The sequence below is a fragment of the Strix aluco genome, chromosome 1, assembly GCF_031877795.1.
Source record: "Strix aluco isolate bStrAlu1 chromosome 1, bStrAlu1.hap1, whole genome shotgun sequence".
NCBI classification, from domain to species: Eukaryota; Metazoa; Chordata; class Aves; order Strigiformes; family Strigidae; genus Strix; species Strix aluco.
This window is the reverse complement of record NC_133931.1, coordinates 143,350,591-143,369,643: the sequence shown is the minus strand read 5'-3', so window position 1 is coordinate 143,369,643 and position 19,053 is coordinate 143,350,591. Positions and strand designations below refer to the sequence as shown.

General features: G+C 35.0%; 1 protein-coding gene across 7 annotated transcripts in view; it reads left to right on the top strand.

Moving 5' to 3' along the window:
• TBC1D5 (TBC1 domain family member 5) overlaps positions 1-19,053 on the top strand; it is a 328,963-nt gene that overhangs the window by 118,876 nt on the left and 191,034 nt on the right. For all 7 annotated transcript variants that reach the window (XM_074838561.1, XM_074838552.1, XM_074838516.1 and 4 more), the window contains one exon: positions 13,947-14,082. In XM_074838561.1, coding sequence (XP_074694662.1) covers positions 13,983-14,082 — 100 coding nt within the window. In that variant the 5' untranslated portion in view covers positions 13,947-13,982. The remainder of the gene's footprint in view (positions 1-13,946; positions 14,083-19,053) is intronic.

The following is a 19,053-nucleotide window of genomic DNA, read 5'->3' as shown; positions in this document are numbered from 1 at the left end:
GTAACATGCAGTATATTTAAATTAGATTCCCAAATCTTTACCAGAAATATGCATAGTACTGAAATACAGAAAGGTTCCTAAAACAATTACATAGTGGACTCAGATGAGCAAAAAAAGTTAAAAAGTCTCCAAGTCAGAACTTCTCATGAATCTAGAGCAGTGGCCTTTGTCTGTGTACATTAGAGCACTGAGGCTAGTTATCTGCCTGATAAAATCAATGGGAGTTCTAGAGAAGCCAGAATTCAGTCTTCTGTAGTCTCTCATGACAAGTTCAGAAACTATTTTTCACGTGCTTATATTACACAGTCGTTTAATGGAATTGTCATATATATATATAATGTGTCCATTACTTTTTTATTTCAGCTATGTATGTTTATTTTCTCAGTCAAATTTGAAGAAAGAATAAATTATAGGGCTTTTAAAAAAACTTATTTCTCAGCATTTCTAAAACATTTTTGAAAAGTCCTACCTATTGTACTTAATGTGTTGAAAGTGCAGTTTTGAAAGTATCACAGTTCTGTCGAATCAGAGCTATGCTGATTTGTAGCCTTGTTAAGAAACAATTCAGACTTGACGGTAGTAAAATCCTAATTTATCCACTGTCATGGCGATCCCCCCAGACTGTATTATGTGGCTGCAAAAGCTGAGACAGGATTAAGGGCAAAACATAGAAGGACTATCTTAAAAAAACACCTTAGTTCCTGCACATGTGATCTCAGAGTAGCAGAATTGATTTTGTTTGTTTGTTTGTTTGTTTTATTTTTCCTCCCCATAACCATAGTTTATAATAAAACTGGCATAGGCCAACATAGGCCACAAGGTAGAAAGATACAGTAAAAATCGCATTAAAAGTGAAGTGTATAAATATAGCATTCCTAGCATGACCCTAAAGAAACTCGTTGTATGGTGTTCAATTTGTTATTTTGCAGCTTGTTAAATTTTTATACTTCATGGTTGTAGGAGGTAGCTAAAACCAAGAGAATATAGTGTGCTCTTACAGAAATTATTTTGACCTCTAGGTAAAGTACATTTATTTGTGTATATATCATCTGAACTGTGAGCCGTTTTGACTGATGTAGTAGATTGCATATACATATCGCATACAGAGGACCTGGGCTAAGGTAAAGTTCTGGGCTCCTTCATGATGGGCTATCTAAATATAAACTAGAATCAAAATGGCTCAATTGTTTTTAAGTTGTACAGAAGTGCCATATGGGTGTAAGTCTTGGCATGGGTATGACAATGCGTGCCTTTAATTCAGAAAACTGGTCTTAAGTTAAATAATTACAGTATTAAAGAAGTATTCACACATCAGTTTGCACCAAGACTACTATTGGTGGGAATGAAAACTGGTGTAGTTGTTTTAGATGGTATCTTTAAGACCATTGATAGTATGAATCAGAAGATTTGACAGCATGGCACATGTCCATGAAAGTAGCCATTTGTGGGATGTAATAAGTTTAAAAGTTTAACATGTAGTGTTAGAGTATGGATAAGGTCTAAAGCATTTATGCATGAACTGAGGAGCTTGGTGGTCAAATGGTACTTCGATCATGAAAGAAACAAACGAACAAAACCAAAAACTCTGTCTTTCCTGCACATCTCTCATGATCATTCCTACTGGCTTTGAGAAAAAGAATGCAAACAGTTTTAGTTAAAATATTCTTTAGTCCTCAATGTTACCTTTTAAAAGCCAAACGGTTGTGTATGTCTTTGGAAGGTGAGACCGCTATTTTCATCTGCTGTTTTTGGCATCAGTGCAGTGAAAGAGCTCCACTAAATACAGAGGCAGTCTTGTCTTTAAAGGTGATGAGGAAATATTCTTTCTAGCAGGCTAACTTCATACAGATATACTAGGTGACTTTTTAAAGAAATAAATCTTTATGTTAAAAAATACCATGTTCAGTTATTTCAATGGATAAGGGGAGTCTTATGTGGGGTTCTTTGGGAGAAAGAAAGCTGACTTGGAGTAGTATTGTGAAGGAGTGATTTTCTGTATTTCTAAATCATTTAATTTCAATTATCTTTTAGGTTTTGGCTTTCATTTCTGATAAGATGCTGTCAAAACCTCTAAACAAAAAATGACAAGTAATGTTAAAGTTGTCTGGGTTTGTTGTATCCAGTGGTTTGCTTATAAATGTGTCTGCTAAAACAGAACAGGATTTCCCTTTTCTTTCCACAGCAAAGAGCAAGATCTTCCCAAGCACAGGAGTTTTTATGAGTAGGCAGAGGATCTGGTGCCTGCCTGAGAAATCCTTAAGCTTCAGGCCTTCATGGCAACAGGTGGAATTGCAATATGCGTTTGACAGAGAATAGTCATCTCAGCTAGGCAATCTCTGTCTGTCACCTCTCCTTTGAAGAAAGATCTGTCCCCTCGGTCAACTTTTTCCTCCTTTTCCATCAGGAAGCTAAGAGCACCTGCTACTGCCATCTTATGTCTTCCTTTTAGGAGAAAAAGAAGATGAATAATACATGACAGACCAAAATTTCGAAAGTAACTACTGATTTTAGGTGCCCCAAGATGCACAGCCTTACTATTAAGTAAGAAAGAAAAGTGAGAACAGATCACACATATATTCTATATGCTTGATTTCTTTCCATTTACTTCTAGATCCAGTTCAAATCTCTCATTTCTTTTTTCTTAATGTGCTAAGTGGTCCATAGCCTGGATACTGTTAGGTCACTTCTCTACCGCAACTATTACCAGAAATACAACAACATAGCAAAAAGAACATTTTCCTAGGCCTTTACATGTGACCAGTTTAAGACTGAGATAATACAGTCTGCAGCAGGAAAAAAAATCTGAAGACTACCTTTCCACAAATTGATACTCCCTGTGTTTGGAGAGAAAGAAAATAATAAAATTTGTCAGAAGAACGGGAAAAAAAAAAAAAAAAAGAGTTGAACAGAAGTATGTGAAAACAGATGTTTTGTCCAGGAGGATTCAAAGTGTTAATGCTCTCATGATTTGTATGTTAAATATTCTTAAAAAGTCATACTGGTCCATCTTAACACAGACAAGAAAACTGTATGCAAAGGCTTTCTAAAAACAATAGGAAAAATTTAATCAAGAAGGTTTCCAACCATATCTTGTTTACATCTGTTATTTTTTTTAATAAAATGGGCTTAAAAGCTCAGCCTCAATGGTGTTGCAAGCTTTCTGTAAGGTATAATGACAGCTGTTGTTCCAGTACAATTCTTCAGATCTGTTCACTGTTTTGTGGGAATTCCAATTCCTTTTTATTGGTTGCATACAAGAAACCTTGATATTCGGACAACCCTGGAAGATTCAGTTATGTCATAGTGGCTGGTGAATTACAGAGAGCACTCAAGCCTAACATATTTAGGAGCTATCAATTTATTGTATTGCCTATTAAAAATCAAAAAGCTTTAGAGACTCCTACCTGTTCTGCTTTCATTCCCCAAAGCAGAAGAGCATATACAATTCTCAGGGCAACTGAACCCTTAACGTCCTACTTCTAGTCTTGTCTAAGATCTTGCCCTACTACTTATGTGTTGCCTAAGAATGTCATGCAAAACCAGGCTTTTGCTTCTTGCTGTGTAGTGATTGCTGACCCACTTCTAAAGCGAAATGAACCCAGGAGTTAGGGTAAAGAGAATAGAACTTGTTGGTGGCAGATGTTTCTGGTAAGACAAATCTACTGCCAAACCAAAAAGCCCTATTAACTCATAAATTGCAACTCACTTTGGTTAATATTTCCCCATTTAAACAATATATTTTATCCTTATTTCTGAATTAATTTATGTTATGGATTCTTATTGTAAATTTTAGGGTACATTTCTAAAGTTCTTCACAATATTTTTTTTTTTATAGCCAGACATTGGTTCCTTTATAACCTTGCAACGTACTGCTTTCCTACTTGCTGTTTAAGACCTGCATCTATTCGAGGTTTTGAAGCAGTGCAGCCAGTGTGTGTTTGATGTACCATGCTGCTTGTGCTGGTAACTTCCATGCCTGTGTTTTACATGCTCTGGCAAGGAGCAGGGACTGCCCGGAAAGTATTTTAGAAGGAATAAATGCCTCTGAGTAACAGTACATTAGAGAAATCATTATGCTACAGTGGCCTTGCCTGCTTAGCTTCTCTGTGTCTGAAGACTTTAGTAAGGCCACTTGTTCCATGACAGTTTGATGTGTATGTACAGGAAAGCGTAGAACATTTCATCCAGCTGCTCAAAAATTTGAATGGAAAATACGAGAGTGGGAAGGGATAGGAAAATAAGTTGTAACAGATAACACTGTATTACGAGATCAGATTATTAAAGAAGGAAGAGTATTGCGCTGTAATTTTTTCCCATTTATAATATTACTAACCTTGGTAGGAATTAATACTAAGTTTCTGGACACCAGAAACAAGGGATGCAGCAGGATGTGCTGAGTAGCAGAGTTCACTGTCTGCAAAAGGAAGAACCTGCCTTGTCATCTTTTTAGTAGCATGGAATACAGTGGTACATTCCTACTAAATAAAAAACGAGTAAAATTTTACTCATAGCAGTAGTGAGATCTTGGTATAAAGTGCGTTCATGCAGTCTACTACCCACTAAGCTTAGCAGGTTTTATCTATACCTGTGTTTCCAAGTCTTAGGGGTTTCCTTTGCTTGAAGTATTTTATTTTATTTTGTTTTATTTTATTGCTGTTTGAAATTCACTACATCCTAGGTATTCTACAAAAATACCGAGCTCCTAGAGTGGCTCTTAAGCACTCTGCTTTTGTTACTCATGATGTGGCAAGACTGAAGAGAAGCAATGTAAGCAGGCAGTGCATGACATGAATACTGTGCCTTAAGAGTATGTCTTAAGACTGAGCATTTGGGCATGAGAGGGAACATTCATGGGAAGCTTCAGCATGTTTTTTACTAGGGGTAGCCCTATGCTGAAGCTTTTTTTCCTCTGACTATAGCTTTTAGACGTACTCAAGTAAGCCACCATTTCCATTTGCAGAAGTAATGGGAAATCCTTGCGATTTGCATTCATTGCAGTACAGCTGAATTAGATTTCAGATAGCACCTTGTCTCTGCATTCCTCTTGCACCTGGTTTTCCTCTGCAACTGTGCCCATTTGAATTCACTCATTGGGATTGGATCGCGTAGGTGAACGCGGGTTATGGTTCTTCATGTTGTGTAGAATCTTCATTGCAAGATACTGAACAAATTCTGTCTGCTTCTTTGAAAGTGCCTGTGAAATTGTCCTTTTCCTTAGCAAATGGGGCTTACACCAGCTTTCTTTGTACCTCAGCATGAGACCATGCTGCTTTAGCATCTGCATATCTAGAAGAGAAAACTAGAAGAGAAATATCTGATGTAAATGTCTCTGTGCGTGCATGAACATGCTGGTGTTTCTATAAAAATTCTGTCAACCCCTGTAGGAAACTGTTTTCTAAAAATAGTGAAGGAATAAAAGCTGCATCCTAGATTAATTGCTTACTACTTTAAAACTGTGATATTCTAGAAACTTGTTTCATTGAACACACTTTTAGTGTCTGAGCTAGTTACTATCATTTTGGGTAAGGCTGCAGGCTAAGCTGCCATTTTTTCCAGTTCACTGTTTTGATGATTTCTTTCAGTCTTGACATTCTTCGGCCCTTCGAGTTACATATGTATTACTAAAACATAAAGTGTGTAGCATAACATGGTGCCTGTGTGTTCCTGAAAGTAAAACTCTTAAATACTTAAAAGCAGACATTTCCATACCATAAACAGCAGTAAACTACTTTAACCTCTTAACTGTCTTTGAAAGGAGAAAGCTTTAATTTAAATTACGTTGAATTGTTTTGTAACCAGGTAGATAAAATATATTCTAAAATAAAATAAACAAGGGATTTCTTTCATTTAATGGGTTTCCCGTTGTTTCAGTCATTTTAATATGAATAGGGTTTTCACCATGTTTAGATTACTGTAAGAAAAGGGACTTGCTTCATAGTTGAGTGATATAAAGATCTGAAATCTTACTGCACTTTTCCCTCTCTTTCTCTCACATCTTCCTTTCACTGAAGTAAACCATTAAGGTTTTTCAGTTTTATGTCATAGGTTATAATTTCTAGGCTCTTAATAGGTCTTGTTGCTCTTTTCTGAACTGCAGCAGCTGGTTCTTTTCCTTCTGTGCTATCCATCTAAAGATGGATACACTAATGCGGCTCAGGCCTTAGCAGCATCAGATGATGGAAAGAGATTTACTGTTCTCTATTTGAGCGTTCAATTGAAAGGAAGTACAGTAAAAATACAGCAACATAACATTTTTCACATCTGCTGCTAAACAGCTAGATCCCGGGGGTTGGAGGAGTGTTCAGGGCAGGGGCTATGTTTAGCTGTTGACTTTGGATCTTTTTTGGTTTTGCTGGTATTTCTTGTTTGAAATCAATGTTAGATCAAAGTTGTGTTCTCTTCACAGCCTCATTGTGGAGCTGTCACATAAGCCTGCATTAAAAATAGGTATAGTTTTGTGTTGAGGCTGTGGGATTTGTTTCTTTCAGGAAATTCAAACTGCAAAATTGAGACTGGCTATGGCTATTGTGTCTTTTTTTTTTTTTTTTAATTGATGAGATTACACTGAACATGTAACTGTAGCATTGGGAATTTAAGGTGATTGATGCTGTTTATACTTTCATTCATTTTCAACACAGAAGAGAGAAATTCACCATAAATGTCAAATGTCACTGTTCATAGCATCAGACCTTGGGAAACATTGTTGACAAGTTTGGTTGGGGACTATGGGTACGGAATATAGTGGTCAACGTTACATAAGGATTTCCTTTCTGCTTTATTCAAGTTTTTCTTCCTTAGTCAAACTAGTGTTTCTTATGGAATCATGTAACCTCAAGAAAACGGTAAGCCAGCAACTGCGTGAACTTGTTCCCTGCTTGTAACAAATGTGTGGAAGATTTCCTACCTTCCATATTAACAGAATATAAAGTGTTTACTTGCGATAAAGTTTTGTGGGTATTTTTTTCTTTTTTAACTTCTAGCATAAAGAAGTTTTTAACTATCATGTGAATTACCAAGAGAATACATTGTCGTGGTCCCAGGCTATTTGTGTTGTTTCTTATCCCCGACATTTTAATTCACCACTGAATTTATACTTTGCATGTTTAAGTACTGGTAAGACATGAAAGTTGTAGGGTTAAATCTGTAGACAGTGCTTTAAAGCTCCTATGATAATTGTTCTTAGGTACGTATTCCTTTACTGTGGCTCTTGAGACAACTATTTAATAGACAACATTTGAATAATACAAATGTGCGGTTGGTAAAAATGGATTAGGGTTTCAGGGTGGTACCAATGGGTGATATTTAATATTGAATGACATGTATTAAGACAAATGCTTTTATATATAATTTATTTGGCATTGTAAATGCATTTATCTTGTGAGATACAGACCCCCTGTTGCCACATGAAGTATTCTGGAAAGGTTTGGAGTAAATAAATAATAAAACCACTTTGATATACAATCTAACAATATTAAATATTAAGACTTTCACATGATTGATTTTAATACTTAATTAACTTATTTAAAGTCCAACGTACTTCTGGTTTTGTATTAAAGATCAGACAGGCAGAAGTTAAAATGCAGGAAATGTTATTAAGTGGGACAAAATTAATTGCATTTCATGATCATCAGACTCACTGGCTGTTAACCTGTCTATCAGTGGCATGATCTTGTTTGTTTTTGTTCTGGACCCCAGATGATGTTAATGTTAATCTGCTCTACCATGTCAGTCCATTTTTATGTTTGCATCATTCTATTTTAATGATACATAATCTGATACATTTTATAAAAGAAAACAGACTTGCTTTATGCTATCCAAAGTTTGTCAAATTGTGCACTTTTCTTCTGAGGTACTAAGTGTTACTCCTAAGGCATGTTTCTTCAGTGGGTGGTGGCAACCTGTGGAAGTGACTGAGTAGAAACCTTAGTTAGCTTTAAACTGGGAGGGGGTGGAGTGTTTGGGTTTGGTGGATTTTTGTTGGGTTTTTTTTTTTTTGGAGTCACTTGAACTAATATCTTCTGTATTTAAAGGGAGGTGGTGGTAGTAAAGGGCTCAGGTATGGAGAGTAGAAGAGCTCAGTGCTATGAGATATCGGTGGTCCACATGGTCTGAGTAAAAATCACTGCCAGAGCAAAGAATAAAGCAGTTAACATTACGGGTTAGAAAAAAATTTTCAAAAATGCCTATTAATGGGTGTCTTAATAGCAAGTATCCAGTCTGAAATATACCAAATGGTCCTCATTTTCCAAAGTTCATGCTCAGGACTGTCTCCTGCTCAATCCTCTATTCAGAGAAAACATGACTTTTTTTTTCTTTACTAGTTTGGGAGGAATAATTTAAGGCCCAGAAGATTTGGCCGTTGAAAGAAAACCCAGGGTCTGGAACTGTTTCTAGATTATTTGCAAGTCATCTGTACTTCATTGTTTTAAATAAACACCATGCAAGTTTATTCTCCTAATACTTAATTCCTTATCTACTTTAAAATGTTTTCACATTCTGTAGAATCCTTACTTCTGTGTGCTAACATTGCTTGATTACTTCATAAGCTGCAAATGAGGGGCAGAATTCTGAACCTTCATAACATGATGCTGCCAAACTTAACAAAACATGCATAAGACCATTACCACATCAGACATTTGCTTTTAGTCAGGTCGTTTTAATCAATTTGACTTCACAGGTCAGCTAATTTATCACTTAGCTAAACAAGTATTTCCTCTACTTGTCATCAATTTAAGTAATTAAAATGGTAAACTTTGCTATATGGCATGAAATAAAAGGCCCAAAGATAATTTGGAGAAGGTGGTTGATACAGTCTAATAGAATGAATACAAAGTATTATTTAAATACTTTGATATGCTTCAGTAGTTTTCAGAAATGTCATATTCCAATAGCTTTGCTGATACTGATATAAAGTGTTTTTTATTTTTAGCATATCCAAGATTAAACAGCATTGTTCAGCTTCTTCCTCAATATTAGTGGGTTCTCTTTTTCCTGTCTTTAAGCATAAAATGTTTTGCTTTTTCGCTTGATCGTTTGGGGATAAGAGGATGTCAGAGAGCAGGAGTGGGGCAAGTGCTGCAATTTGTGCAGTTGTTCTACCATAGTCCGAAGTACCTCCTCAAGCCTGCAATTCCTCTCCTTTCATTTCACCACTGGGGGAGTGGAAGAGAAGGAAAATAGATGTTGCAAAAGCTCAGAATTGCCTAATTCTTTTTCACCTAGTCAGTTACACCTTCAAAATATCCTTTGTGAGACTGTTTATATTTTCTAATTTTGCCCAAACAATATGAATACTCTTCACATCTTAGAACATTAATTTTGATATGTTTTGGTGTGTTTTGTAGTTTGAATAAATAATTTTTAAAAGTCTGTATCACTGATGATTAAGGGAAACATTTTAGATGAGGTATTTTTAGGTTTTTTTATAAATTGAAATAATTTAGTAACTATTTTTGAAATAATGCTTGTTATCCATAAACTGCTCCTTTGAATACTGAATATTTGTATTCAGTATCTGATGCAAGTGAAGAGGTAAATGAATGTCTTATGCCTTGAAATAAGTTACAGTATTTGTGTTCAATTGTGCTATGTTTTGTTTATGAAATACTGATTTTAAATTTATCAAAATTTTTGAGATTAGTTTTAATCTTGCCACCTGCTCTCATGGTAGTGAATAGTCTCACTGCTAAAAGAACTGTAGAAGTTTGTTTTTATTTTGAACTTTTCATCTTCTAACTGAAAACTCATTATAATCAGTTTATTGCATGAACATTTATTATAATCTTACTACAGATTACTCTGATGTTTTGTACAGTTCTGGTTATAGCGGTATATATACTTTTATGTTTGTGTAATACATGTTTTTGCCATGTTTTGCCCAACTCCAGTCCAGACACGACTGGTGCTTCATTAGCAGTTCAGCTAATGATATAAGCATATCTCACTTAGAATTTTCTCTTTGTCTTGTATTTCTAGCTAGATAGATATGACTTATGCATATTAATGGAAGATGAAGTATGGTTGAGTTGAAGCTGTTGCTACTGACAGTCTGGTGAAGAAGTGGTTTTCATTTCGAATGTTTTAAATGTTATTTTTTTAAGCATTCCAAACTCACAGGTTTGTATACAGGAAGAATGGCAATGCTGATGAAGGCATAGCTGTAAGAAAAATTAATCTATGGCAAGAGGTGATAGAAATAATATCATGTGTTAGAGCAGCTAATACAGAAGGCAAAAAATTTGTAAACTCTGGTGCACAAACCTCCTCATGTGTAAAAAAGAAGCAGCAGACCTCAAAGCTAAGTACTCACTGAGAACAAAAAACGTTCCCTGAATTAAAATGCTTATGTTAAATCTAACTATCTAATACAACAAGTAGTTGATCCCTGCTGTGTAGAAAGAGGTTGTTAGTAAGGTGGATGTTAGTAAACATCAGTTAAGTTTCTTCTAATGGAAACAGGTTAGTATTTTATGACCCATGGAATATGGAGGAGGTCATGGGGAGAGAGGATATAAGCAAGTATCTCCATAGAGTCCCTTTAATATCCAGTGGAGTTCTGTGTGGGGTCCACAAGCCTATCTTTTGAGGGATTTTTGGTCTCCATTGAGAAACTAGGCTGACAGGTCACAGATGTACTGGAAAGCAGACTGGATTCACTCGATGTGCGTTGGTCCATGAGGAGCAGACTGGTGATGCTCTCCTCCGTGGTGTGTGAGGACTCCCCCTGCTTACGTACTTAAGGAGAGTAGCCAGTCAAGGAGTTTATATGCCTGTATTTTCCTTGGACTCATGGGTAGATTAGTGTCTCTTTTCATTCCCCTAACTAGATAAATGTTTCCTGTGTAGCCTTAATTATTTTTTTTCACATATATTAAAGAATAGTTGAACTCTCAGTGCTGGGAAGGGTGCCTGGTCTTCAAGTTTTTAGCACTTCATCTTTGGAGGGGAAAAAAAAAGTAGGAATAGGTAAGAGTCACTATTAGCTTTGACTGAGATGTGAGGGTTTAACTAGATAGCCAGTATCAAGTCTTGTAATCTAATAATTGAATTTCAGATTTTTATAACATTTTTATTGTTTCACATTGAGAAAGTTTTTAAATTGCATCTTATTTAATATGAACAATATGTTATAGGCCATTACAAATCAACTACAAACCTGTAAAGAATTAATCTGTCTCGGAGTAAGATCCCAAGTGTAATCATAATTGTTTAATAGATCTCTTTGCTCTTTGTTAGAAGAGCTGAAAAGAACTTAAGTATAAAACTGTAAAGAAAATTGCTTGGACTAAGGAGTGACAAGACTAATAGACAGTGATTTTTTTTTTTTTTAACACTAATCAAATGTATCCGTAAACACAAGTAACTGATTAAATCACTGTGTAAGTATCAAAAGTAAATCTATTCAGCTGTTTAAAACTGCTCTGTCTGTAAATTATGGCTCTTATATGTTGTAAAGGCATGGCATTTGGGGAGTATTTTACAAAAAGAGAAGGTAGATACAGAACAGAAGAATATAGAAGAACAAACTTACTAGAGCTAATTTCATATCATGTTATAAATGTAAGACAATGTAAGTCTGAAGCATATTGTGTCTTAACTAAGTGGTGGCTGACAGAACTACAAAGGCTGGTAAGGTCATTTTGTGCATGGTTCTCAGTTTGAAAGGCACTCAGGGTTGTGCCTTTGTCAGATCGTGTATCAATGTCCGAAAGGACCGTAAAAATAAAAAGTTAAACTCTGGCAGCACAGTTTGAAATAAGCTTGTAATTTTTGTGAAGACAAAATCAACAGATCAGTAGAAAGGTAATTACAATGATACAGCAAAGGGAACAAGAGCAGCAACTAAAATTCCAGCAGGAGAAAATTATGAACATCTCCTTCTGCAGAGTTGTTTTCTGTGGTTTGTTTTTTTTTTTTAAGTGAGTTCTTTCAAGTTTTTCATTTAATTTTTTAAGATATCAGGTGATTATAAGCATGTCTGTATATTATGTAGCCCTAAGACTGAAGGTAAACATTGAAATGTTATTTAAGTGGCTAGCAAGTTTATAAATGTTTTTCTCCAAGTTACCATTCATGCATTTTTCATGATTATGGTTTATGGATTACATAGGAAACACATGATGTGCACTTGCACTCATAATACATTTTGTTGAGCGTGTACAGAGTTGTTTAAGGCAATTCTGTGTTTTAGTGGTGTGTTTTATCATATGATTATAAGATTGTAATAATTTGACATAAAGGTGTATCACTGCAAAAATGATCAGTCCTACCTTCCCTCAGTTCTGGCTGCTTGTTCCCAAGAGCTTCAGATGTTCTCTTCTAGCTAAAAAGTAGTGAGAGATGATGGCACAATCATTTTAGCATAACAGTAACACAGGTGCTGGGGCAAATAAAAGATAAAACATATGAGGGATACAGCTGAGAGAGCATCCTTTCAGAAATGGTCTGGATGCATTGGTTTGAAGAAAATGCCTAACAGTGGCCCAACTAGCTTTGTTTATTATTTAGCTTTTGGTTTGTTCTCTGGGTGGTTTATTTGGTTGGTTGATTGGTTTTTGGGTAGTATATAAAACTAGAAAGGTCTTAAGAATCCTAGTCCTCATTCATTTATTGACAGTAAACTGAAGGTATAAAGCATATATGGTCAATGCCATGCCTTGTAAGAACCAAAGAAAAAGCATAATTAGTGATTTCTGAATTGATAATATACCAATCCTGGAAGTGTAGGTCTATTCTATATTCTATATTCTATTCTACATTCTATCCTATTTCTCTTTGTGTTTGTCTTTGTATATTTCTTTTTAAATATAATTTTCTTGGAGTTAAAATGTTAAGATACTTTTAAACTAAGCAGTTACAGTAAGTGATATTTAAAACTCAGATGTCAGTCATAGGTAGCTACTTAGTGTGCTTGGGCAAATCAAACCTATTTGGCTGGCATAGTTCTTTTGTGTTGCAAGTTAGCTACGTTTCTTTCAAGATGTTAATAAATTGCTGTACAGTGACCAACATGCAGTCTTAACAAATGTACTCTTGCACTGTTAATGCACTGGAAAGGTCATTTTTCCTTCTTACTGCTCTGACCATCTGCTTTTCACCCCTTTATTGGCATCCTCTTATTTGTTGCAACAAATATTACCTTCCAACACTCCTCACATGGACTTCTAACATAGTTCTTGTTCACTTATATGATAGTGATTTGAATGCTACTCAGCAGCATACAATGATGAACCTGCATCACCTACTTCCTGGGTTTTCAATTTTGTGCTTTTTCTCCTTTTGCCCTGCATTTTTGGAAGAGCTTCTTTGTAAATATTCACTAGCCAGATGATTGTGTTTCTTCAAATGCCTCTTTAACATCATCTTTCTAGAAAGCTAATACAAATCTTGATAAAACTGAATTCAGCCATCATACGAGTCAATATTATCTCATTCTCTCTTTTTGCATGTGTTTGCATCGCGCTCTCTCTGCTGTCTTATACTTGACCTATGATTTCTGAAAAAGTAGTGGTTAAAAGGAACTTTTTCTAGGATAAGAGGTCCTGAGTCCAGTAGAGTGATGATGAGTCTCACCTCAGCTTTGTTCTATAACCTTCATCATCCCCAAGGACTAGCGTCAGTTCTCCCTGGAATCAAACTAGAAGATGAGTTGAGGAAGCTAGAAAAAGGAAGGAAAGAGGTTTCTGCCCCTCTTTACAGTCTGTTGAAACCACTCTTGGACTTTTACTTGCAGCGCGATAGTTGGAGGTACTACAACAATTCTTTTGGATTCCAAATAATAAAACATTTGAATGGAAACACTGATGTTCTGCTATTAGACATCTAATGGTGATGTTATGCTTGGAAAATCAGGAAATGTTTTAAGCATTTTTACTATTGACTTGTGTGATTGAAAAATAGCTGAAGAAACACTGAAGTGTTTGTTTCTCTGGTTTTTTTTCCTCCAGATAAATACCCTTTAGTTGGAATTTACTATTGCCAGTATGTATCATTCTGTGTCTGAAACCAGTCACCCTTTGCAAACAGAGGAACAAGAAATAGGCATTGATCCCTTGCAGAGTTATTTGCACAAGCCAGGAGAAGGTGAGTTTTGTATTTCTGTATGTTTTTGACTTTATACCTAGAAACCTTATATAAGTGTGTCATGATAACTGTAGCTGTCATAATTTGTTTAATTCTCTCAATGAAGTTGAACAGAGCAACTTAAAGAACATTTCACAGAGTATGTGTAGAACACTCTGACACTAATGAAAACCATGAAAAGTCAACTTTCAATTACAGACAGAAACATTAGCCAAATGTTTAATGCGCTGTCATCCTTTTTTAATCATAAACCAAACACTGACTTCAGCATAAGAATATTGAAATGCAGCGTGGTTTTATGTTACTTTCTCAAGCATGGGTTCTTAGACTGCTTTGGTTTTAGGGATTTCTTCTGGTTTCTTTTTTAATTCTGCAATAAAGTTCAGTATGTTATTTTGGCTGAGATTATGCAAATAAAAAGGCTGATTTTCCTTTTTTTGTTGTTTGACTCAGCACCTATATTCTTATTTCGAAAAAAAAATCTGGGAGTTAGAATGAACAGGCTCTAAAGGTAGAAATTACTATGTAACCTAAAGTAAATTTATTAAATGCAGTATTTGGAAGACTTTAATGAACAGTGAGAACAAACTGCTTGCATAATGCAATGCATGTCTATGTTTGCTTGTCTTTTCTACTTATTTGCTAGTAGTGACAGTATAGTTGGTTCGAAGAAAGTGATAAGCTTAACGAGAAAGCTCGTCCTTGTCATGAAAACATTCCTCAAGTACTCAGTTATGCACAGTGGCACCTTAACTACCTGTAATTTTCCAGTCATTGAGCACATGTACCAGGAGGGCAAAATAAAAAATTTATTTTAAATTACAGAGTTGAAACAACTTTGTCACATTTCCTAAGTCCCTCACCCAGATCAACCAGTCTGTGTGGGTGTATCTGTCTATAAATCTTCTGTTTACTAGTGCTTATTAAAAAAGCTATGTGAAGTTTTGCTTAGTCGTGTTTATTACTTCAGTTTATAAGAAGCTGATATTTTGCTTTAAAATATATTAGTAAAAGTTCCCTGTCCCTTTGAGCTAATTTTTTTTTCATTTTTTCTGCATTGGTTTATAAAGCTTTTTCAGTGTTAGAAAATGAGAATGAACATCTAGGGGGAAGTATTTTAAAACCTGACAATTAAATGAAATAGCTTTTCTAGGTCAGTGTTCCTCCTCTATTATATTTGACATCTTAACAATATGGAGCCATTTTAGTTTGCTAAACTAAATGCACTTTTGTCCATGTTTTTAGAAACTTGAAAATAATCTTTTGCAATAACCTAAAATACTAACCATTTTCCAGAGGAAATATAGCTTGCTTCTAGTCAACTCCAATCAAGAAAAAGATAAGCATTTTCTTCTGATCATTTTCCTTAAAAAATACTGGTAATTCTCTCAACTTGATTTCAAGAAAAACAAGATTTTTACCCTGTCAAAAAAAACACTTTAAATTAATTTTACCCTTTATTGTGCCCAGAGCGATTAGTTACCTTGACTGAAAAGGTTTCTCATTTTTATCCCAACCTTAACATTTCTATGACATACAAAGTTATTAGTATTGAATTGATGTTTAAAAGTGCCATTAATTCATTTACCCCAAATGTTCATTAACAATGTAAATGTATGCTGATGTTCTATGAGACAAGGAAGTGACTAATGACTCTTCGCACTAACAACACTTAAAATGAATAGAAACTTTAGATAGCTAATCTTGAAGTAATCAAGACCCTCATTCAGCTTGGCATCTCTGTATGCTCTAAAACAGCTGTCAACTGTTAAAAATATATACACAACACACACATACGCACATGCGAAGATAAAGATATGTAAATACATGGTTCCCCAAGTCATAAAGGTTACCAACTATGGTACATTTTTTATGTTCTATCTATGTAAATATTTTATATAAAGCATCCATTTCATCTCCATAGGATTTTTTACTGTGAAACACATACTGCATTTTAATTTGAAACTTTATGTATCCCAAATAAGTCTTTGAAGTTTTAATATTTCATTTTAAATAAAACATAGGCTTAGATGGTGTTACATCTTTGGGCATCAAAGTATACAGTCATTCCTGTCCATGAAGTCTGTCCATCATCGTCTTTACAAAAGTATTTCAAGACAAAGTTTTTCAACTTGACCTTAAGTTTCAGGCATTATACAGAATCAACATGGTGAAAATCTGTATCTTAAAGTCTTCTGTATCATATATCCTAGAAATATGGAAGAGAGGTGATCCATCAGTCGGAGATGTTCTATGAAATATTGTGGAATATCATGACATCTGAATTGTTTTTTGAAGCTGTGCTGAGTGCTTAAAGTATTATCTTGAAGGCAAAGTGATAGAAGTCTTCACTTAGATGGGGTAGTAAAAATAAAACACATCACTGATAAGGATGCTGAAAATAAATATTTAATCATAGACCTAGTCAGATTCGTTAATCTGCATGAAGTATTGTATTTTTAGTATGTGCTGCTGATACCAAAAGCTGATGGAGAAGCAGGAGATGTTCTGTCCAGCTCGAATTTTGAAATACTCTTACAAGGCATTTTCGTAAAATGAAAGAAATCTCAGAAATACATGGATTGCTGTGAAGCATAGCTGGTTGGAAAACTGCATGCATAGACTACTTTTTGTTCAGTTGCTGTCATCTAGGAAGGATATATTGGATGGGATTCCAGAAATATGTTGATTGAGTCTAGTAGTATTCAGTGCTTTTATTAAAATCTCAGTGAAGCTATAGACAGAAAACAAGGTTTATTTGGGACAGGGCTCTTAGCACAATGGAGGGCAGACATACAGTTCAAAGTATTCTTGAGATTTTGGAGAAGTGGCCTGAGAAGAATGAGATATGGTTCACTAGGAACAGCTGCAAGGATTAATGTTGCGAATGCTAGGCAGGAGACAATTACCTATCTGAAAAAATAAAAGTAGAGCATTACAGATGAGGTAAGTGTCATTTGGAGAAAGATCTGGGCATTCATAGCACTCCAAATTTTGTATAACTGAGGAACTTTCAATCTTGAGTTATGATGAGTCATGAGAATGTGTGTGTTTGCAAGTTTTAAAAATTCAGGAGAGGCTGTTAACTAATTGACAGTCAAGATCTTTTTTCTATCCCTTTAAAATATTCAAAAAAAAATAGATAAGATAGTGTTTCAGTCTTTTTCTGGTGGTTGATTTGGCCTATGCTATTCTCCTTGTGTCTGATTTTTTTTCAAAATAGAAGATTGTGCATTGCATATATGTACTTATATATGCTTTTATAGTATCATTCTTAATGGTAATAAATCTGTGGCAGAGATTCTTACTTTTGCATTCTGATACTTCAAATAGAAGATTTAATTCGTTTAAGAAATTTTAAGTTTGGATTATATCTTTTAGATCTGGTTGTATTTTAATTTACATGCATGTATGTATGTGTGCATTGTTAAGTTTGCTTTTGACTATAGTAAGTTAATGGTATCTTGCTACATTTTCTGTTCTAAGATCTTCATGATATTGTTCATTTTATTCTAACAATATTTTTGAATTATTCCCTCTGAAATAGGGAACTTTATCAAAGAAACTGATGAATCTTACCTTTTTTTGTCTCCAGCAGAGACTTTATAAACCCTGAACATATGAAGAGAAATTTCAGAAACTTTGTTATTCTGCCTTCTCTTTCTGTATTGCATCTGACAAACTATTTTGTTTGTTTCCAAATGCTTGAGGTTTCTATTACATTAAAATGGAATAACTAGGTTAACTGTTTCTGAGCTGCTGTAAATTTTTACTCTGAGTTACAGCATTCACCACATTCTGACACAAGTTGTGAAGAGCGTTGTAGGTAGTATTCCCATTTCATTGATGTAATGAGAAAGCTGATCCTCTAAGGACGGACTGGAACAATGCATTTAATACTCTTCAATTTAATTTGCTCAATATCACAATTAATACAATTAAGGTCACTTGAAATGAAACTATTAACGAATTGGGTAATTTACTTTAACAATGTCAGTGTGTTCTCACAATTACATTTGCTTTAATTAGTGTACAAGCTATTACTTAATAGCATACTTCACATAGAAAAATGTAATGTGTTCTTTGTTCTTAATAGAAGAAAAGGGGAAATGTTTAATGGGTCTGAGTGTTTTGGATTTGGAGTTGGGGGGGGGGGGGGTATATTTCATGTCCAAAAGCTACAGTTGGTGGTGAGGACAGAGAAGGCTGATGTAGCTGGAAGGACAAAGATAACTACCAGAGTGTGTGACTGAAATTAATCCAGTGGAAGATAGATCAGTTGCCCACCTCATACTTACCATTGCATCCCTCCTGATTCTCAAGGTTGCCATGAAAAAAATATGAGAGATGGTAAGAGAACATTCATATTTCCATTTTGATCATATTCTATGTGTTTCCATTGCTTGTCTTTGGAGAATTTTGCTGTTCTGGTATTAACCTCATAACCCTGATCACTGGAAAATATTACCATGTAGAACTACACCTTACATGAAATTTGAGATACCTGGTTTATATCAGTGTTATACAGAAAACATCTAGAAAATGAGGGGAATTAATTAATAAAGTAAATGTCACCTTTTCTGGACCTAACAGGACCCACGTGCTATCAAATAATTTCCCCAAATCTTAAGTGTCATTCACACGGGGCTGTTTTGGTCTTGGGTACATCCTTTCACATTCTGGGGTTAAGTGAATTTTTGCTGTCAGAAAATTGTATTATCTCCTAATCAGTCAGTAGCTATTCAGTGTTATGAGTTGGGGGTTTTTGCCCTTACAACCCCCTTCAGTCAGGGAGACAATGCTAATGCAGATTGCCCTGTATGCCATGTATGTGCCTCTGGTTTTAGAGATCATTTCCATGATTATATTTAAAAGAAACAGCCACAGAGGTCCAGACCTCTCTGTGTGAGAAGTACATTCCTAGGTAAAAGCACTTGAGAATGCAAATATAGTGAGTTCTTGGAGCCTCAC